Raw genomic sequence first — 23621 nt, forward strand, 5'->3', positions numbered from 1 at the left:
CGAAACAGTACCGTGTGGCGACAAACACTGACACGGAAACAAACACCCACCAACCAAAAGTGAAACCCAGGCTACCTAAGTATGATTCTCAATCAGGGACAACGATTGACAGCTGCCTCTGATTGAGAATCATACCAGGCCGAACACAAAACCCCAACATAGAAAAACACACATAGACTGCCCACCCCAACTCACGCCCTGACCATACTAAATAAAGACAAAACAAAGGAAATAAAGGTCAGAACGTGACAGGTGGACTCCAATCAAGTTGTAGAAACATCAATGATGATCAATGGAAACAGGATGCATCTGAGCTCAATTTTGAGACTAATAGCAAAGGGTCTGAATACTTTAGTAAATATGGCATTTCTGTTTTTGCTTCGTCACTATGGGGCATTGTGTGTAGTTTGCTGAGGATTTTAAAAAATCCATTTTAGAATAAGGCTGTAATGTAACAAAATGTGGAACATTTCTAAGGGTCTGAATACTTTCCGAAGGCACTGTTTAACATCAGCACAGGAGAAGTAAACAAGTCAGAATGAATGGTAGAGACAAACTTTTTTCCATTCTGTTGAAAAATGGAATCTATGGTATTGATATACTGAATGGTAAATATTGTGTTGTCATATGGTGTCTCTTGTTTAAGGCTAAAGGGAATACAAGCCCGAAGTTTACTGTCTTGCCTTGGGAAACAGTGTAGACAAACACTGTTCACATTAGTTGACAACTCAACCAAATGTAAATCAAAACAATACGTTGAAATGACGTCTGTGCCCAGTGGGAACATTGGAAGGAATCAATAAAAAGCGGTATCAAGGTCTAATGGCATTGGCAAGATTGTTATATTACCAACCCTTTATGTCATATTGAGAATGGACAACATATTGTATTCCTTTTACAAATTCGATACTTATACCACATTTGACCGTAACCAGCATTTTTCTGATGTGAATGAGAAAAGAAAAGTGACATACCTGGCAGTAATTGTTTCATGCCTAGAAGATTTGTGTGGCGCTGACATAGTTACTCTAGACTCTGGAATGTTTTAATGACCACTTATCTCTGTCTCATAGACAGACACACTCGAAATAGACCAATGGCCACACTCAATATGAACAGAAATTCCAGGTCACACTAAATCTAATGGGGGTCACGGTGCAGGGTTAGAAATGCAATGTTTGTGGGTGTCACGTTCCTGACCTGTTTTCTGTTGTTTTTGTATGTGTTAGTCGGTCAGGGCGTGAGTGTGGGTGGGAATTCTATGTTATGTGTTTCTATGTTGGTTAATGGGTGACCTGATATGGTTCTCAATTAGAGGCAGGTGGTTTTCATCTCCTCTGATTGAGAACCATATTAAGGTAGGTGGTTTCACATTGTTTGTTGTGGGTGGTTGTCTCCTGTGTCTGTGTCTATGTTGCGCAACACGGGACTGTTTCGGTTTGTTTTCGTTTTGTGTAGTAATTTTTCCTGTTCGTGCGTTCTTCGTTACATGTAAGTTCTTAAGTCCAGGGGCCTGTTGCACAAAACTAGGATAAGGGATTAAGCCAGGATATCTTGGTGATCCTGGCTCAATTGATCCGTAATCCGGTTGCACTAAAGATGGATAGGGGGCAGGAGGATATGTTATGGTATAAATTACCATGGAGATTTATTCTGTGGAGCTAGCCTGCTCCAGACCAGGCTAAATTCCAGGATCTATTTAATCTCATCCCTAATGTCAGTCAGCAGTCACCACAAATGGAAACCAATAGTTATTTCACTGCTCACTATACATTGTTATCACATATAACTAGACCCACTGTTATTATTTAAACGTTTGTGATCATTAATTTCAATGATTTTGGATAAAAAATGATTTTTAGATGATGTTGCTATCATTAGATAATTTACAGTTTCCCATAGACTATAAGGCTATATATAAAATGATAGAATATTAGGGCCACAGAGGGGAAAAAAACACAAGTCATAATATTGTAACCAGTTGTTTTAAAGGAGGACAGTTGTTAAAATGACAGATGTGGGGCATTTCGTGAAATTGTACTTCAGTATGGTTTCATAAACAAAGACATGCTGATGTGCCAGAATATTAAGTATCACATTGTCATAAGTATCAAAACTGTAAAAACAATATGTAGCTTTTCTGCAGAAAGAACCAGCCTCATAAATTTATGACTTTATCCTTTTTCTTCAGTGTGGCCCTAGTACTCTGTCATATAAACAAATACACATTCCATATGAATATAAAAACACAATGTGTAACATTATGTTCCTTTATTGAATAAGGACAAAACAAAGCAGGTAAACCATCAGCTCCTTTCGAAACTGAAGTCACAGTGACTCTACAAGATGGAAAGCACAGAATCCAAGCATATTATACAAAATGATACATACACATTCAAAGGTCTGTATATAACACACCCTGCATGTCTGCACACTAAAATAAATGCAGGACAAATCCATACACATCAACTGAACAGACAAATGAATGGATGCAGTAGCCTCCCTGCAGCCTTGTATTACACACAGTATACCGCACAAACATCATAAGAGGCCAAATTCGTCAAAAAACGAACCCAAAAAAACCCTAATTCCTCTGCCACCGCAGGACATATTTAACCAAAATTGAAAGCACACATACTAACTAAAATAATTCAACACATATTGGTCCCTCAGCAGCCGACCACTGTCGTCATCAGGGAAGATTGCCGGATTGTCCCAGTCCATGGCTGGTGGCACTCTGGGGGCCCTCTCCTTCCTCAGGCAGGCCACATTGTGGAGGACAGCACAAGCCACAGTAATATCACATGCCCTAACAGGGCTGACCCTTAATTTGTGAAGGCAGTGAAAGCGTGCCTTCAGGAGGCCAAAGGTCATTTCAACTCTGGCCCTGGTCCTGGCATGGGCATGGTTGTAGGCCTGCTGTGCTTCCTGGGGGTCTGTGAAAGGTGTCAGGAGAAAAGGCTGGCAGCCATACCCCCTGTCTCCCAGCAACACACCAGAGAATTCACCTGTCAACACAAAATCTCATCATTACTACCTCATAAACACAGTGATATTCTTGACACAGCCATGATGGTTATAAATAGGGGTTGTGTGGCTTACCTTGTGATAGGCACTGATAGATTTCAGAGGCCCGAAAGATTCTGGAGTCATGGACTGAGCCAGGCCATTTTGCCACAACATTGCTGATCACACAGTCAGCATTGCAGACCATCTGAAATCATAAGATGAGGAATATTACACCAATCAATGCACATCACTGGCAATGCAGAGTGTTCGTCAATGGACAATATCAAAAAGTTATGTTCACCTGAACATTAATGCTGTGAAAGGATTTCCTATTCACAAAATCGGCCTCATGGGCACCTGAGGGGGCTTTTATCCTTATGTGTGTGCAGTCCACTGCACCAATGACATTGGGGAAACCTGTCACACAAAGTAATGAGTATCCTACTATGTGTTAACAGTTGTCCTGTAATTTGTAGATCCTCTTACCTGCAATCCTATAGAACTCCTCTTTGATGTCACAGAGTCTTCTGTGGCCAGGGAAGGAGATGAAGACATCTGCTAATGCTTTGATAGCCAGACACACACTCCTTATTGTGCGGCAAATTGTGGCCTTGTTCAGCTGTTCTGCATCCCCCACTGAGTACAGGAAGGCTCCACTAGCAAAAAAGCGCAAGGCCACACAAACCATTTGCTCCACACTCAGTGCATGGCTCCGTGCAGTGCGGTGCTTAATCCTGAGACCCAGTAGTCTGCATAGATACCTGATGCCATCTGCAGAAAACCTGTATCTTTCATATAGATGGTCATCAGGGAAGGCCAGTGGGTCCAACCGGTCCCTGAAGACCCTTTCTCGCCTGAAGGCTCTCCTCAGCACAAGTGCTTCTTCATCCACCACATCTCGCACGAATGGGCATGCCATTGTCAGAGCAGAAAGGAACACACAATTTTGGGCCTTCATATAGGCTAGTGGCCACACCTGGTGCTGGGGGGGTGGGCAAAAGAGGGCGATGCCTTGGTTGTACTGATTGCTGGGAAAATAAAAAAAACCTTAGAAAGATGCCACCGTCCTGTGTGCTCACAATAAGAGCTCATATGTCATGGCTCACTTGACTTTACGAGAATATACCTAATTTTTATTTTGAGCTGTTTCATCTTCTTGGAGCTGGGGGAGGAAAGAAAAATAATGATTAATACATTTGTGTTACAGTTAGCATACAGTGTACATTGAAGGCATATCTCACCTCCCTCTCAAGTTTTTTTATTTCAAGGTCCAGTTTCCTAATTGTCCTCCTTTTTATTTCGGACTCCAGTGCAAGATTTTCCATCTTTTTCTTCTTGTACTGAATGTCTATGTCTGCCAGTTCTATTTGGCGCCGGAGGTGGTTGCCATACAACTTTCTGATAGCTTGTGAGCTCTGTGAACACAATACAATTAGCGCAGCTGGAATTTGGCAGGATGTGGTGTCCTTTTATTAATACGCACTATGTTGCCAGGCTGGTTTTCCCACTGTATAGCATCTGGGTCCTGTAAAAGAAATTAGATTTTTTGATTTTGATGAGGACTCCTCACCATTGTAGAGTAAATAGTACTTTCACAGTCTTAACATGATACCTCATGCCTTCTGGAATCCAGAGAGATGGTCTCCTCCTCATCATCGTCTCCATCATGTGCTGTTGCTGCTGCACTGGGGCCTTCACCCTATCACATTTAATCGGATTCATATTGAAGCTAGTAGACAAGACATGCCAGGCCTACAGTATGCCTTTGATGGAGTACTCACTGGATCAGCATCGTCTGGTGCTTGTGCTGGTGGCTCTAACAGGAACACAGTGCTGCCAGACACTGCAAGGCAATAGGTAAACCAAAGTCAGACAGTCCAAATTGATTCAATATGAATGTGGTTGTATCCCATGTAGAGATGGAAGGACATACCTTGAATGAAGCGGGTGGCATCTTGGGAGGAACCTATGCTCGTCTCTTTCCCCCCAGGGATCCCCTCTAAGACGGGCCTGCCTTTATTTAGCTCCAAGGCCATGTCCTCTGCTGGGGTAAGGTCAGCTTTTGGTGACCCACCACCCGTGCCTTGTCTGTGGGTATTCTTTTTCACTGCTAAAACAGTACAGACAATGTGTGAGCAGGCACCTTCTGGGTACAATATATGCTTGTGCTTTGTTAAATATTAGTCAGGGACCATACCATTCTGCAGAATGTTCTTGTATTTGATTTTGACCTGCTGCCATGTCCGTTTTGGCCCGTTCATGTTTAATCTACACACACACACACACACACACACACATTTAATGGAGTCACACTGCAAAAAATTACTTGGTATTTTTGTCTTGTTTTCAGTAAAAATATCAAAACATTTATCATAGCTTTATACAGTGTGATGGAGTTACTTTACACAATTTCACTCATATCTGCAGTGCATTTCAATTAAAAATTTAACCGTTTCATAATTACAGTACAACTGCATTTTTGGAGATGTGAATTAAATATTTGAATTGTAATTGTGATGTTTCAGCGGAGCGGTGAGTGTGTAATTGTGCACTACTTACGCATTCAGGCGGTCTGCAATACTTTGCCACGCTTTTTCTCTTTGCTTTATCACTGTGGCGGTGTTGCCTTTCTTCTTAATTATATCTTTTACCTCCTCGTATGCCTCCATGAGGATTTGTGCTTCCGACGGGGAAAAGTACGCGGCTCTAGTTGCCATGGTAAATCAGTTAATCTGTGATCTGTGGCGGGGTCTATTTGAGTGAGCCGTGAGCGCGCACCTATCCAGGATTGGTTTCACCTGGCTTAATGAATCCGTGTCTGCTCATCCTGGCTTGGTCTTTGTGCAACCAATTAAGCCTGGACGCACATGTTTTGGCTTCATTGAGCTCAGCTGAGTCATTTATCCCGGATGTCTTAATTCTACTTTTGTGCAACAGGCCCCAGGTCTGTCTACATCGTTTTGTTATTTTGTTTAGTATCAAGTATAGTTCGTTTTTTGTCTTGTTTAAATAAATATAATGTCATTTCACAACGCTGCGTTTTGGTCGAATCCCTGCTCCTCCTCTTCGGATGAAGAGGAGGAGGAAATCCGTTACAGAACCACCGACCTAACCCGGACCAAGCAGCGGGACCACGAACAGTGGTCCACGAAACAGGAATCCTGGACATGGGATGAAGTATTGGAGGGAAAAGGACACTGGGCTCATATTGGGGAATATCGCCGCGCTCGTGAGGAGATGGAGGCAGCGAAAGCCCAAGAGCGGTGGTATGAGGAGGCAGCAAGGAGACCTGGCTGGAAGCCCGAAAGGAAACCCCCAAAATTTCTTGGGGGGGGGGGCTAAGAGGTAGTGGGCCGAGGGCAGGTAGGAGACCTGCGCCCACTTCCCAGGCTAACTGTGGAGAGCGGGAGTACGGGCAGACACCGTGTTACGCAGTAGAGCGCACGGTGTCTCCTGTACGTGTTCATAGCCCGGTGCGGGTTATTCCACCTCCCCGCACTGGTAGGGCTAGATTGGGCATTGAGCCAGGTGCCATGAAGCCGGCTCAACGCGTCTGGTCTCCAGTGCGTCTCCTCGGGCCGGCATATATGGCACCAGCCTTACGCATGGTGTCCCCGGTTCGCCTACATAGCCCGGTGCGGGTTATTCCACCTCCCCGCACTGGTCGGGCAACGGGGAGCATTCAACCAGGTAAGGTTGGGCAGGCTAAATGCTCAAGGGAGCCAGTACGCCTGCACGGTCCGGTATTTCCGGCACTACCTCCCCGCCCCAGCCCAGTACCACCAGTGCCTACACCACGCACCAGGCTTCCAGTCCGTTTCCAGAGCCCTGTTTCTCCTCCACACACTCTCCCTATGGTGCGTGTCTCCAGCCCAGTGCCTCCAGTTCCGGCACCACGCACTAAGCCACCTGTGCGTCTCCAGAGCCCTGTACGCACTGTTCCTTCTCCCCGTACTCGCCCTGATGTGCGTGCCCTCAGCCCGGTACCACCAGTGCCGGTACCACGCACCAGGCCTATAGTACGCCTTGAGAGTCCAGTGTGCCCTGTTGTTGTTCCCCGCACTAGCCTGATGGTGCGTGTCCTTAGCCCGGTACCTCCAGTTCCGGTACCACGCACCAGGCCTACAGTGCGTCTCAGCCGGCCAGAGTCTGCCGTCTGCCCAGCGGCGCCTGAACTGCTCGTCTGCCCAGCGGCGCCTGAACTGCCCGTCTGCCCAGCGGCGCCTGAACTGCCCGTCTGCCCAGCGGCGCCTGAACTGCCCGTCTGCCCAGCGGCGCCTGAACTGCCCGTCTGCCCAGCGGCGCCTGAACTGCCCGTCTGCCCAGCGGCGCCTGAACTGCCCGTCTGCCCAGCGGCGCCTGAACTGCCCGTCTGCCCAGCGGCGCCTGAACTGCCCGTCTGCCAAGCGCCGCATGAACTGCCCGTCTGTACTGAGCCTTCAAAGCCGCCCGTCTGTACTGAGCCTGCAAAGCCGCCCGTCTGCCATGAGCCTTCAGAGCCGTCCGCCAGACAGGAGCCGCTAGAGCCTACCGCCAGACAGGAGCCGCTAGAGCCTTCCGTCAGACAGGAGCAGCCAGAGCCTTCCGCCAGACAGGATCAGCCAGAGCCTTCCGCCAGACAGGATCAGCCAGAGCCGTCCGCCAGCCAGGATCAGCCAGAGCCGTCCGCCAGCCAGGATCAGCCAGAGCCGTCCGCCAGCCAGAGCCGTCCGCCAGCCAGGATCAACCAGAGCCGTCAGCCAGCCATGACCAGCCAGAGCCGTCAGCCAGCCATGACCAGCCAGAGCCGTCAGCCAGCCATGACCAGCCAGAGCCGTCAGCCAGCCATGACCAGCCAGAGCCGTCAGCCAGCCATGACCAGCCAGAGCCGTCAGCCAGCCATGACCAGCCAGAGCCGTCAGCCAGCCATGACCAGCCAGAGCCGTCAGCCAGCCATGACCAGCCAGAGCCGTCAGCCAGCCATGACCAGCCAGAGCCGTCAGCCAGCCATGACCAGCCAGAGCCACCAGCCATGACCAGCCAGAGTTGTCAGCCAGCCATGACCAGCCAGAGCCGTCAGCCAGCCATGACCAGCCAGAGCCGTCAGCCAGCCATGACCAGCCAGAGCCGTCAGCCAGCCATGACCAGCCAGAGCCGTCAGCCAGCCATGACCAGCCAGAGCCGTCAGCCAGCCATGACCAGCCATGACCAGCCAGTCCGGAGCTGCCGTCCCTCAGTCCGGAGCTGCCGTCACTCAGTCCGGAGCTGCCGTCCCTCAGTCCGGAGCTGCCGTCCCTCAGTCCGGAGCTGCCGTCCCTCAGTCCGGAGCTGCCGTCCCTCAGTCCGGAGCTGCCGTCCCTCAGTCCGGAGCTGCCGTCCCTCAGTCCGGAGCTGCCGTCCCTCAGTCCGGAGCTGCCGTCCCTCAGTCCGGAGCTGCCCCTTATCCCGGTGCTGCCCCTTATCCCGGTGCTGCCCCTTGTCCCGGTGCTGCCCCTTGTCCCGGTGCTGCCCCTCAGTCCGGAGCTGCCGTCCTTCAGTCCGGAGCTGCAGTCCTTCAGTCCGGAGCTGCCCCTTATCCCGGTTCTGCCCCTTATCTCGGTGTTGCCCCTTAATTTAGGTGGGTTGAATAGGAGGGGGATACGGAAGCTGGGATTGACTATGGTGGGGTGGGGACCTCGCCCAGAGCCTGAGCCACCACCGTGGTCAGATGCCCACCCAGACCCTCCCCTAGACTTTTGGTGGTGCATCCGGAGTACGCACCTTGAGGGGGGGGTTATGTCACGTTCCTGACCTGTTTTCTGTTGTTTTTGTATGTGTTAGTCGGTCAGGGCGTGAGTGTGGGTGGGAATTCTATGTTATGTGTTTCTATGTTGGTTAATGGGTGACCTGATATGGTTCTCAATTAGAGGCAGGTGGTTTTCATCTCCTCTGATTGAGAACCATATTAAGGTAGGTGGTTTCACATTGTTTGTTGTGGGTGGTTGTCTCCTGTGTCTGTGTCTATGTTGCGCCACACGGGACTGTTTCGGTTTGTTTGTCAGTTCGTTCGTTTTGTGTAGTCATTTTTCCTGTTTGTGCGTTTATCGTTACATGTAAGTTCTTACGTCCAGGTCTGTCTACATCGTTTTGTTATTTTGTTTAGTATCAAGTATAGTTCGTTTTTTGTCTTGTTTAAATAAATATAATGTCATTATATGGAAATCCGTTACAGTGGGATGCAAGAGAGAGCATAGAAATGCTACCAAAAATAATTTACTAAAACTTGTTACAAATGACGGAGTCAACTATGATTCACCAAATTATATCTTGAAGGAGGAAGCAAAGTACTTTAAGCATATGTTTTTGTTTGTCTCCTACATTCCTCTAACCGAAGCTAATTGTAAGGATTTTTTTCTATTAATAATGTAAAATGAACAGCCATAGAGAAAGACTCATGTGAAGGTGAAATTACAGAGGAGGAACTTCTTGATGCAATTAAAGCCTTTAAGTCTGGGAAAACTCCAGGCCTGGATGGCATACCTGTTGAGGTATACCAAACCTTTTTTGATACTGTATACTCAGAGAACCGTTATTAGCATGTTTTAATCACTCCTATGTAAATGGTAGATTATCAGACACTCAACAGAAGGTCTGATTTCATTATTACTGAAACAGGATACAAGTGGGAAAAATAAAGATCCAGTCCATTTAAAGAATTGGAGGCCGTTCACATTATAAGTTGTTAAATAGCTAAAATGCCAAAGTTGTCTATGATGAGATTTGAATTCGTGTCCTTTGGGTTGCTAGACGTTTGCATTATACGCCCAACCAACCCCCCTACTTTCGGTTTTGCTGTAAGTAACCATCTGTCTTATGTAATCATACCAAACGTAACATATACTAATTTGAGTGCCAGGGATGAACCTTTCTGGACTACCCATCCCGGATCCGGGATAATTGTCATCAGAAATGCTGACTAGCATAGCCTAGCATAGCGCCACAGGTAAATAATATAATATAATATCATGAAATCACAAGTCCAATACAGTAAATGAAAGATAAACATCTTGTGAATCCAGCCAACATGTCCGATTTTTAAAATGTTTTACACCGAAAACACAACATATATTTATGTTAGCTCACCACCATATCCAAAAAACACAGCCATTTTTTCACAGCAAAGATAGCTTTCACAAAACCCACAAATAGAGATCAAATGAATCACTAACCTTTGAACATCTTTATCAAATGACACTCATATGACATGTTATACAATACATTCATGTTTTGTTCGATAATGTGCATATTTATAGCCACAAATCTTGGTTTACATTGGCGCCATGTTCAGAAATGCCTCCAAAATATCCAGAGTAATTACAGAGAGCCACGTGAAATACAGAAATACTCATCATAAAACTTTGATGAAAGATACATGTTTTACATATAATTAAAGAGACACTGGTTCTTAATGCAACCGCTGTGTTAGATTTAAAAAATAACTTTAGTAAAAAGCACACCATGCAATAATCTGAGATGGCGCTCAGCCATTCTCCGCCATGTTGGAGTCAACAGAAATACGAAATTACATCATAAATATTCCGTTACCTTTGATGATCTTTCATCAGAATGCAGTGCCAGGAATCCTAGTTCCACAATAAATCGTTGTTTTGTTTTCTAATGTCCATTACTTCTTTTCGAATTAGCAACTTTGGCTAGCATGTGTAGTACACGTGTCCTAACACTTGCGCAATTGAACGAAAACGTTGAACGAAAACTTCAAAAAGTGGTATTACAAGTCGAATAAACTGGTCAAACTCAGTTGAGAATCAATCTTCAGGATGTTTTTATCATATATATCCAATAACGTCCCAAACGGAGCATTTCTTCATGTCTATATCACTCATGGCAAACATGGACATCACATGCCTAGCGTGCGTGGCCAGGAACTGGCAATCTGCCAGACCAGTCACTCCAATAGCTCCCATATGGCCCCACATCATGCTATAGGCTTCATTCAACGTTCTACTGACTGTCGACATCTAGTGGAAGGCGTATGAAGTGCATACAGATCCATAAATGACAGAGATTTGAATAGGCGATGACTTTCACATCGACCCATTTCAGATTTTTCACTTCCTGTTTGGATGTTTGCCTGCCATATGAGTTCTGTTATACTCACAGATATAATTCAAACAGTTTTAGAAACTTCAGAGTGTTTTCTATCCAATAGTAATAATAATATGCATATATTATGATCTGGGACAGAGTAGGAGGCCATTCAATTTGGGCACCAATTCATCCAAAAGTGAAAATGCTGCCCCCTAGTCTTAAGAATTAAAGTTTACTTTTTTACATCTATTCTATGAGACCTGGCTGCAATACCTTGTTAGCTTATCATCAGGCCAATGGGTTGGTTGGAGATTTGTCCTTGCCTGGTGATATCAATCTCCCTCTGGAGGACAGGAAAGCCCTGGAGCTGCTGGAGCTGCTGGAGACCAGGCTCCAGGAGAGACTTGTAAGTGTGTTCAGAATTTCATATAGCCATTGCTTTTTCTGGGAAAGAGCAAGAGACATTCATCTTTGACCTTGTTGTTGCGACCATTGTAACCTGATGTGACAGCAGCATGTTCTAAATTCCTCTGCTCAGAATTTTAACATAACTCATTTATATTAACATTACATGTAAATACTTATTGGAAATCTGACATCTGTCTTTACAGACTGTCACAATAAATGTATATAAAATATAGGGAGGAGGGGGAGGGAAATATATTAACATGGTGTGTCATTTCACAACCTTTGCATTTGTAGGTTAGGTTTCTGGCTGTAACGGGTGCCAAGGACCTGAAGTCGACAGTGTGGCGGATGATACCGTGCATTCTGTCAAACCGTCTTGCCATCGACACAACTTGGACTAGTTCAGTGGATAAGGCCTGTTTCAATGTCTAAAGACTATTCTTCACAGTAACTCTTGATATTATTAAATGTTACTTTTAAGTGATTTTTTTTTTTTAAACTTGTGTAAGACCTTGTGCTATTCAAATGTAACAAACTCAATGTTCTTTCTTTGTGTGTAGGTGCCATTCGGAAGAACCCTGCAGCCCGAGATGCCACAGATGAGGGGGTCCAGATTCAGGTCACCCGTTACCTGAAAGGGGCCTCCGATCGTGAAGGTGGGAGAAGGGGGTGCACAGGGGAGAGTGGTCCACTACAGTGAGGGTCAACATCAGTCTCTGACCACCTGTCTCGAAGCCAGCTACTACCCCCAAGCCACAAGACTGATCCAACAGCTGAACCGTGGGCTGACTACTGCACCCTACCACACTTACCATTTAATCATATTCTGTACACACTTAAATTACTTTAACTTACCGGACCAATGCAATAGTTATGTCAGCTAACCACACTACTAAGGTAGATATATTTTCATTATAATTCTATGCTGCTACTGAATTGTGGTTATTCCATTCTATGCTCTAGGGCAAACAATGTCCATACTATATGCCTATAGTCTATTTTTGTTTTATCTGATTCATATTTATTGAAGTTGAAGTCAGAAGTTTACATACACCTTAGCCAAATACATTTAAACTCAGTTTTTCACAATTCCTGACATTTAATACTAGTAAAAATTCCCTGTCTTAGGTCAGTTAGGATCACCACTTTATTTTAAGAATGTGAAATGTCACAATAATAGTAGAGAGAATAATTTATTTCAGCTTTAATTTATTTTATCACATTCCAAGTGAGTCAGAAGTTTACATACACTCAATTAGTATTTGGTAGCATTGCCTTTCAATTGTTTAACTTGGGTCAAAAATTTTGGGTAGCCTTCCACAAGCTTCCCACAATAAGTTGGGTGAATTTTGGCCCTTTTCTCCTGACAAAGCTGGTGTAACTGAGTCAGGTTTGTAGGCCTCCTTGCTCGCACACACTTTTTCAGTTCTGCCCACAAATGTTCTATAGGATTGATGTCAGGGCTTTGTGATGGCCACTCCAATACCTTGACTTTGTTGTCCTTAAGCCATTTTGCCACAACTTTGGAAGTATGCTTGGGGTCATTGTCCATTTGGAAGACCCATTTGGGACCAAGCGTTAACTTCCTGACTTATGTCTTGAGATGTTTTTTCAATATATCCACATAATTTTCCTCCTCATTATGCCTTCTATTTTCTGAAGTGCACCAGTCCCTCCTGCAGCAAAGCACCCCCACAACATGATGCTGCCACCCCTGTGCTTCACGGGTGGGATGGTGTTCTTCGGCTTACAAGCCTCCCCCTTTTCCCTCCAAACATAACGTGTTCTATTTTTGTTTCGTCAGACCAGAGGACATTTCTCCAATAAGTTTTTTAATCAATTTTGAATTCAGGCTGTAACACAACAAGATGTGGAATAAGTAAAGGGGTATGCATACTTTCTGTAGGCACTGTATGAAAGAAAAAATAAAATAAAGTTGCTTTTATGATCATTATCATGGAAATAGATTTTGACTTGTAAGTGTCAGCATGATATGCGGTCATACTAAGTCATTCAGGGAACTAATACAACTAAGTTAAAAACCATGAATTCTATGTATTAGTATGTTCATGATTCCTATCCAAATGAACATGTTCATCAGCTGGATCATGGTGTATTTTTGATATAGTATCGTCATCATTAAAACATCTGAATGAGTCAGCATGACACCTTTCATCTGTCTCTAGAGAACATTATTAACACAAATATACACTCACCGGTCAGTTTATTAGGTACACACAAATGGATCGCTCCTACAGACAGGTCGTGGCTTGCTATATAAAGCAGGCAGACAGGCATCGAGGCATTCAGTTAATGTTTGATTGAATGTTAGAATGGGTAAAACGAGTGACCTACGCGACTTTGAGCGGGGTATGGTCGTCTGTGCTAGGCACTCAAATCAAATCAAATTTTATTAAGCAGGTGTTATTACGGGTATAGCGAAATGCTTGTGTTTCTAGCTCCAACAGTGCAGTAATATCTAACAATTTCACAACAATATACACAAATCTAAGTAAAGAAATGGAATTAAGAATATATAAATATATGGATGAGCAATGTCAGAGCAGCATAGACTAAGATACAGTAGAATAGAATACAGTATATACATATAACATGAGTAATGCAAAATATGTAAACATTATTAAAGTGACTGGTGTTCCATTATTAATGTGGTCAGCGATTTCAAGTCTATGTTTATAGGCAGCAGGGATGGGCAATTCCAGTCCTTGAGGGCTTGATTGGTGTCACGGTTTTGCCCTAGCCTCAGCTAACACACCTGACTCCAATAGTCACCTAATCATGATCTTCAACTTATAATTCAATTTGATTACTTAGCTGTGTTTGCTACAGATGGAGAAAGTGTGACACCAATCAGGCCCCCGAGGACTGGAGTTGCCCACCCCTGCTCTAAGGTGCTAGTGATGGCTATTTAACTTCTCTGGGATATGTGGGATGCTAACGTCCCACTTGGCCAAAAGCCAGTAAAAATGCAGAGCGCCAAATTCAAATAAATTACTGTAAAAATCAAACTTTCATGAAATCACACATGAAAGATACCAAATTAAAGCTACACTTGTTGTGAATCCAGCCAACATGTCAGAATTCAAATAGGCTTTACGACGAAAGCACACCAAACGATTATGTTAGGTCAGAGCCAAGTCACAGAAAAACACAGCCATTTTTCCAGCCAGAGAGGAGTAACAAAAAGCAGAAATAGAGATAAAATGAATCTCTAACCTTTGATGATCTTCATCAGATGACACTCCTAGGACTTCATGTTACACAATACATGTATGTTTTGTTTGGTAAAGTTCATATTTATATCCAAAAATCTGAGTTTAGGCAGGACGCTACTGTCTCACTTGGCCAAAAGCCAGAGAAAATGCAGAGCGCCAAATTCAAATAAATTACTATACAAATCAAACTTTCATGAAATCACACATGAAAGACACCAAATTAAAGCTACACTTGTTGTGAATCCAGCCAACATGTCAGAATTCAAATAGGCTTTACGACGAAAGCACACCAAACGATTATGTTAGGTCAGAGCCAAGTCACAGAAAAACACAGCCATTTTTCCAGCCAGAGAGGAGTAACAAAAAGCAGAAATAGAGATAAAATGAATCTCTAACCTTTGATGATCTTCATCAGATGACACTCCTAGGACTTCATGTTACAAAATACATGTATGTTTTGTTTGGTAAAGTTCATATTTATATCCAAAAATCTGAGTTTAGGCAGGACGCTACTGTCTCACTTGGCCAAAAGCCAGAGAAAATGCAGAGCGCCAAATTCAAATAAATTACTATACAAATCAAACTTTCATGAAATCACACATGAAAGACACCAAATTAAAGCTACACTTGTTGTGAATCCAGCCAACATGTCAGAATTCAAATAGGCTTTACGACGAAAGCACACCAAACGATTATGTTAGGTCAGAGCCAAGTCACAGAAAAACACAGCCATTTTTCCAGCCAGAGAGGAGTAACAAAAAGCAGAAATAGAGATAAAATGAATCACTAACCTTTGATGATTTTCATCAGATGACACTCCTAGGACTTCATGTTACACAATACATGTATGTTTTGTTTGGTAAAGTTCATATTTATATCCAAAAATCTGAGTTTAGGCGGGACGCTACTGTCTCACTTGGCCAAAAGCCAGAGAAAATGCAGAGCGCCAAATTCAAATAAATTACTATAAAAATCAAACTTTCATTAAATCACACATGAAAGACACCAAATTAAAGCTACACTTGTTCTGAATCCAGCTAACATGTCAGAATTCAAATAGGCTTTTCGGCGAAAGCAAACGATGCTATTATCTGAGTTAGCACCATAGTAAACAAAGAGAGAAGCATATTTCAACCCTGCAGGCGCGACACAAAACGCAGAAATAAAAATATAGTTCATGCCTTACCTTTGACGAGCTTCTGTTGTTGGCACTCCAATATGTCCCATAAACATCACAAATGGTCCTTTTGTTCGATTAATTCCGTCGATATATATCCAAAATGTCCATTTATTTGGCGCGTTTGATCCAGAAAAACACTTGTTCCAACTTGTGCAACGTGACTACAAAATATCTCAAACGTTACCTGTAAACTTTGCCAAAACATTTCAAACTACTTTTGTAATACAACTTTAAGTATTTTTTAACGTAAATAATAGATAAAATTGAAGACGGGATGATCTGTGTTCAATACAGGATTAAAACAAACTGTAGCTAGCTTTCTGGTCCTCTAACTAACAGTACACTTCCAGTGACCCTCGTTCAAGATGGCTGTACTTCTTCATTACACAAAAGAAAAAACCTCAACCAATTTCTAAAGACTGTTGACATCCAGTGGAAGCGGTAGGAACTGCAAGAAGGTCAATTAGAAATCTGTATTCCCAATGAAATTCCATTGAAAAGAGAGTGACCTCAAACAAAAAAACATCTGAATTGTTTGTCCTCGGGATTTTGCCTGCTAAATAAGTTCTGTTATACTCACAGACATGATTCAAACAGTTTTAGAAACTTCAGAGTGTTTTCTATCCAAATATACTAATAATATGCATATCTTATCTTCTGGGGATGAGTAGCTGGCAGTTGAATTTGGGTATGCTTTTCATCCAAACGTGAAAATGCTGCCCCCTATCCTAGAGAAGTTAACTTCTCTGCGCTACGGATCCCTTTAGCAGGATCATTTTCCTAAACAACCGCTGAATTGCAGGGTGCAAAATATTACAAAAAATATTTATAATCATGCAATCACAAGTGAAATATACCAAAACACAGCTTAGCTTGTTGTTAATCCACCTATCGTGTCAGATTTTGAAAATATGCTTTGCAGCGAAAGCAATCCAAGCTTTTGTGAGTGTATCAATCAATGCTAGAACAGCTAGCCCCAAATTAGCATGGTCACGAAAGTCAGAAAAGCAATAAAATTAATCGCTTACCTTTTACATTTTACATTTAAGTCATTTAGCAGACGCTCTTATCCGGAGCGACTTACAAATTGGAAAGTTCATACATATTCATCCTGGTCCCCCCGTGGGGAATGAACCCACAACCCTGGCGTTGCAAGCGCCATGCTCTACCAACTGAGCCACACACACCTTTGATAATCTTCGGATGTTTGCAATCACGAGACTCCCAGTTACACAATAAATGTTATTTTTGTTCGATAAATATTACTTTATAACAAAAAAACGCCATTTGGGTTGCGCGTTATGTTCAGAAAACCAAAGCCTCGTTCCGTTCGACGAAAATTCCAAAAAGTATCCGTAATGTCGTAGAAACATGTCAAATGTTTTTTATAATCAATCCTCAGGTTGTTTTTAACAAACATAATCGATAATATTTCAACCGGACCGTAACCTATTCAATAAAAGAGAGAAAGAAAATGGAGAGCTACCCCTCTCGCGCGCAGGAACTAATCAAAGGACACCTGACTCGTTTTGAAAAATCTCGCTAATTTTTCAAAATAAAAGCCTGAAACTATGTCTAAAGCCTGGTCACAGCCTGAGGAAGCCATTGGAAAAGGAATCTGGTTGACACCCCTTTAAATGGAAGAAAGACGGGCAAGGAAACACAGATTTAAAAAAATTATAATAATCACTTCCGGGTTAGATTTCCTCAGGTTTTCGCCTGCAGAATCAGTTTTGTTATACTCACAGACAATATTTTGACAGTTTTGGAAACTTTGGAGTGTTTTCTATCCCAATCTGTAAATTATATGCATATTCTACGATCTGGACCTGAGAAATAGTCCGTTTACCTTGGGAACGTTATTTAAAATAAAAAAATATGACCCCTAGCGTCAAGAGGATGGCCTTGAGATAGAAGCTGTTTTTCAGTCTCTCAGTCCCAGCTTTGATGTACTGACCTCACCTTCTGGGTGATAGCGGGGTGAACAGGCAGTGGCTCGGGTGGTTGTTGTCCTTGATGATTTTTTTGACCTTCCTGTGACATCGGGTGGTGTAGGTGTCCTGGAGGGCAGGTAGTTTGCACCCGGTGAAGCGTTGGGCAGACCACACTACCCTCTTGGAGCCCTGATGTTGCGTGCCGCGCAGTTATCGTAACAGGCGGTGATGCAGCCCGACAAGATGCTCTCAATTGTGCGTCTGTAAAAGTTTGAGACTTTTAGGTGCCAAGACAAATTTCTTCAGCCTCCTGAGGTTGAAGAGGCACTGTTGCGCCTTCTTCATCACACTGTCTGTGTGGGTGGACCATTTCAGTTTGTCAGTGATGTGTACGCCGAGGAACTTGAATCTTTCCACCTTCTCCACTGCAGTCCACGATCAGCTCCTTTGTTTTGTACATGTTGAGTGAGAGGTTATTTTCCTGGCACCACACTCTCAGAGCCCTCACCTCCTCCCTGTAGGCTGTCTCGTCATTGTTGATAATCAAGCCAACTCCTGTTGTGTCGTCTGCAAACTTGATGATTGAGTTGGAGGCGTGCATGGCCACGCAGTCATGGGTAAACAGAGAGTACAGGAGGGGGCTGAGCACGCACCCTTGTGGAGCCCCAGTGTTGAGGATCAGCAAAGTGTAGGTGTTTCCTACCTTCACCACCTGGGGGTAGCCCGTCAGGGAGTCCAGGATCCAGTTGCAAAGGGCGGGGGTCAGACTCAGGGCCTCAAACTTAATGATGAGCTTGGAGGGTACTATGGTGTTGAATGCTGAGCTACAGTTAATAAGCAGCATTCTTACATAGGTATTCCTCTTGTCCAGATGGTATAGTGCAGTGTGCAGTGTGATTTGTCTGTGGATCTATTGGGGTGGTAAGCAAATTGAGGTGGGTCTAAGGGTGTAAGGTAAGGTAGAGGTGATATTATCCTTGACTAGTCTCTCAAAGCACTTCATAATGACAGAAGTGTGTGCTACGGGGTGATAGTAATTTAGTTCACTTACCTTTGCTTTCTTGGGTACAGGAACAATGGTGGCCATCTTTAAGCTTGTGGGGACAGAAGACTGGGATAGAGAGAGATTGAATATGTCCGTAAACACTCCGGCCAGCTGATCTGCGCATGCTCTGAGGACGAGGCTTGGGAGAGTTAACACGCTTAAATGTCTTACTCACGTCGGCCACAGAGAAGGAGAGCCCACAGTCCTTGGTAGGGGGCCGCCTTGGTGGCACTGTGTTATCCTCAAAGTGGGCGAAGAAGGTGTTTAGCTTGTCTGGAAGCAAGACATTGTCGTCTGCGACGTGGCTGGATTTCCTTTTGTAGTCCATGACTGTCTGTAGACCCTGCCACATACATCTCGTGTTTGAGCCGTTTAATTGCGACTCCACTTTGTCTCTATACTGACGCTTTGCCTGTTTGATTGCCTTGCGGAGGGAATAACTACACTGTTTGTATTCAGCCATATTCCCAGTCACCTTGCCATGGTTAAATGCGATGGTTTGCGCTTTCAGTTTTGCGGGAAGGCTGCCATCTATCCACGGTTTCTGGTTAGGGTAGGTTTAAATAGTCACAGTTGGTATAACATCTCCTATACACTTCCTGATAAACTCAGTCACCTTATCAGTTTATTTGTCAATGTTATTCTCAGAGGCTATCCATTAAATATCCCAGTCTGCGTGATCGAAAAACTCTTGAAGCGTGGATTCTGAATGGTCAGACCAGCATTGAATAGTCCTTAGCATGGGTACTTCCTGTTTGAGTTTCTGCCCTATAGGAATGGAGGACCAAAATTAAGTCATGATCAGATTTGCCGAAGGGAGGGCTACAATAAATGCGGCCTCAGGATATGTGGTTTCCAGTTTGCATAAAGTCCAGTGAAGTTCTTTGAGGGCCGTCTTGTTATCGTCTTGAGGGGGAATATACACGGCTGTGACTATAACCGAAGAGAATCCTCTTGGGAGGTAATACGGTCGGGGGAACAAAATGACTTGAGTTCCTGTGTGTTATCATAATCACACCAAGAGTAGTTAATCATGAAACATACATACCCCCCTTCTTCTTCCTGGAGAGATATTTATTCCTGTATGCGCGATGAAATGATAACCCAACTAGCTTTTCGGACTCAGACAGTATATTCCGAGAGAGCCATGTTTCCGTGAAACAGAGTATGTTACAATCCCTGATGTCTCTCTGGAAGGAAATCCTCGCCCTCAGCTCGTTAACTTTATTATCCAGAGACTGTACATTAGCGAGTAATATACTCGGAAACGGTGGGTGGTGTGCGCGCCTCCTGAGTTGGACTAGATGTCCATTCCGAGTACCTCTTCTCCGGCTGGCGATGTTTTGGATCAGCCTCTGGAATCAGTTCAATTTCCCTGGGGGATACGAACAAAGGATCCAATTCAGGAAAGTCGTATTCCTGGTTGTAATGCTGGTGAGTTACCGCAGCTCTGATATCCAAAAGTTGTTCCTGGCTGTATGTAATAAAATAAAAAAATCTGGCCTAATAATGTAAGAAATAACACATAATAAAACAAAATACTGCCCTCTCTTTCGGCACAATTTTTCAGGTATATATCCGGATCCAGTATCTCAGAAACGGACACCCTCCTAGGATTTTCACACACTACAGTGTCTAGGGTTTCTCGAGAATGGTGCGAGAAATAAAAAACATTAAAATAAAAAACATTGCCTGGTCTGATGAATTCCGGTTCTTGTTGAGTCATGCTGATGGCAGAGTCAGGATTTGGCGTAAGCAGCATGACTCCATGGACCCATCCTACCTGGTGTTAATGGTACAGGCTGGTGGCGGTGGTGTACAGCTGATGCCATTGCATTATCATGGACCAACATCCCTTTGGAATGTTTCCGACTTGTAGAATCCATGCCCCGAAGAATTCATGCTGTTCTGAATGCAAAGGGGGGTCCGACCTGGTACTAGATGGGTGCACATATTTACATCATTAATTTCTGTAACTGCATACGGCTGAATACTCATTAACATTTCTAGTGTAGCTAATGGACTATCCTATGGCAACACATGAGTTCATTTACTCCAAGCGAGGCATTAATTGAGTCTTAGTTATGTGCAGTTATATAGTTATCTGTTTTAGCTGTAGCAACTTGCTCAATCCTTTGTAGAGAAGATAATTTGACATTTACCTTTGGCATTTAGAAAAACTGATCTTTCATCCAAGATGTGGTCTCCCATAATACAGTTTTGTCAATCATTTTGACACATTTTTCAAATGTAAATTAGAGATTTTCAAAACTCTAAATTTAAAACTCTAAACTGATAACACTTATAATCCCCCTATCTAATGTTGAAAACTTTTGATGATACATGCATTGGATTTGAGCACATCTTTCACACTTGAGTCATTAATGCAAAATTTACGTTTTCTGTGAAATACCATGAGAACATTTAATTTAGTCACCAATACATCAGCTAAGGATAGGTTCACTGTTAAGTCATTTTAATGTATTTTTTTTCAATCGCTTTGGTGTTATGTGGTGATTTTTTTTATACAGTACTCCAAACCCATTGGGCAAAAACTGGTTAAATCAAATCATTGATTTATTTACCAAAGCATAACACAATGCAATTTTAGTAAAGCAGTGTGAACAACCTTAGAATGAACCTTAGACTGAATATGTATCCAAATTGAAAGAGTAATTTGCTACAGTGAACAAGTGACTTTGTGAATGTGTTTGTTGTACTTAAGTCAATTAAAATGTGCTTAGAGTTTTGATAGGAAAACTTTGATTTTGTATTAATGAGTGTGAAAGATCAAATCAAAAAATCTAATCAAATAAAATTGTATTTCTCACATGCGCCGAATACAACAGGTGTAAACCTTACAGTGAAATGCTTACTTACAAGCCCTTAACCAACAATGCAGTTTTAAGAAAATATCCTCAAAAAAGTAAGAGATAAGACTAACAAATAATTCGGTAGTCATTTAGGCAGGTTACCTTAGTGTTCTTGGGCACAGGGACTATGGTGGTCTGCTTGAAACATGTTGGTATTACAGACTCAGACAGGGAGAGGTTGAAAATGTCATTGAAGACAATTGCCAGTTGGTCAGCACATGTTCGGAGTACACGTCCTGGTAATCCGTTTGGCCCTGCGCCCTTGTGAATGTTGACCTATTTGAAGGTCTTACTCACATCGGCTGCGGAGAGCGTGATCACACAGTCATCCGGAACAGCTGATGCTCTCATGCATGTTTCAGTGTTACTTGCCTTGAAGCGAGCATAGAAGTTTTTTAGCTCATCTGGTGTCAATGGGCAGTTCTCAGCTGTGCTTCCCTTTGTAGTCTGTAATAGTTTGCAAGCCCTGCCACATCCAACGAGCGTCAGAGCCGGTGTAGTACGATTCGATCTTAGTCCTGTATTGACGCTTTGCCTGTTTGATAGTTCGTCGGGGGACATAGCGAGATTTATTATAAGCTTCAGGGTTAGAGTCCCGCTCCTTGAAAGCGGCAGCTCTACCCTTTAGCTTAGTGCGAATGTTGCCTGTAACCCATGGCTTCTGGTTGGGGTATGTGCGTACGGTTACTGTGTGGACGACGTCCTCGATGCACTTATTGATAAAGCCAGTGACTGATGTGGTGTACTCCTCAATGCCATCGGAAGAATCCCGGAACATATTCCAGTCTGTGCTAGCAAAGCAGTCCTGTAGTTTAGCATCTGCTTCATCTTGTGCTCAAATCCAATGAATGCACAATCAAAAGTTGTCAACATAAGATACAGGGATTATACATGTTATCAGTTTAGAGTTTTGTACTTACAGTTTGGAAAATATACAACTTACATTTGAAAAATGTGCCAAAATGATTGAAAAACTGTATTATGGGAGACCACATCTTGGGTGAAAGATCAGTCTTTCTAAATGCCAAAGGTAAATGTCAAATTGTCTTCTCTACAAAGGTTTGAGCAAGTTTTAGTAAAGCAGTGTGAACACCCTTAGAAGACCTTAGACTGTATATGTATCCAAATTGAAAGATTAATTTGCTGCAGTGAACAAGTGACTTAGTCAATTAAAATGTTTAGAGTTTTGAAACATGAGCCATTTTAAATATCTGTTTTCAGTTTTGTGCTTAGAGTTGTGAAAATGTACCACATACTTGTGAAAATTGCACCAAAGTGATTGAAAAAAACCTGTAATGTAGTTATTCAATGAAATGGTCTATGTAAGCAGAGTGATAAAAGTTATTGAAATTCATTCATACTTTTTGCTCCCAATTGAAACTATTATTGGATAATTCGGTGTGTACCACTCTCAACGCTATCTCTTCAACACATGAATAACTCTACAGTTGTGAGTACTGTCTAGGACCTAGTGCAGGAGTCCCCAATTGCCCTCAGAAAACTCAGGGGGCCAAATGAAATCGCTGCCTATTGGGGAACCCTGCCCTAGTGTATCGTTATTAAAAGTGATGTGAAAATTATTTTACTTATTTTATCCCAGCTTTCACAATGGAAAGCCAACATTCAACTCCATTTTACCTCAACATAAAGCCAGTGAACTGGTCCAAAATTAGTTGGACAAATGCTTTGACACATATGACATGAGCAAAAGCCACTCAAACACCACGGTCTGGTTCAATCTATATACCAAATCACATTTTCTCACAGGTAACTACTGTACACAGGAATAGTATAATAACGTTAATAACAAACCATTAAACAATTGAGAGACTCATTCCCCCAGCTCAACATGCGGACCCTCTTAACGGT

The 23621-nt window shown here is 43.2% G+C and overlaps 1 protein-coding gene across 2 annotated transcripts; it reads right to left on the bottom strand.

Annotated features, from left to right (window-relative positions):
- Positions 1-2235: 2235 nt before the first annotated feature.
- LOC139545185 (putative nuclease HARBI1) lies at positions 2236-6041 on the bottom strand. 2 transcript variants are annotated; one of them, XM_071352670.1, is made up of 7 exons: positions 4943-6041; positions 4791-4852; positions 4622-4708; positions 3496-3770; positions 3311-3426; positions 3103-3214; positions 2236-3008 (listed from the first exon to the last, which is right to left on the bottom strand). In XM_071352670.1, the coding sequence occupies exons 2-7, from the start codon at positions 4799-4801 to the stop codon at positions 2638-2640; spliced, it is 972 nt and encodes a 323-aa protein (XP_071208771.1). In that variant the 5' UTR covers positions 4802-4852; positions 4943-6041; the 3' UTR covers positions 2236-2637. The 2 variants fall into 2 exon arrangements, with proteins under 2 accessions (XP_071208771.1, XP_071208772.1); XM_071352671.1 differs by having other exon boundaries at positions 3496-3665; positions 4943-6040.
- Between the last annotated feature and the right edge of the window lie 17580 nt (positions 6042-23621).

This window comes from Salvelinus alpinus, chromosome 19 (assembly GCF_045679555.1).
Source record: "Salvelinus alpinus chromosome 19, SLU_Salpinus.1, whole genome shotgun sequence".
NCBI lineage: Eukaryota > Metazoa > Chordata > Actinopteri > Salmoniformes > Salmonidae > Salvelinus > Salvelinus alpinus.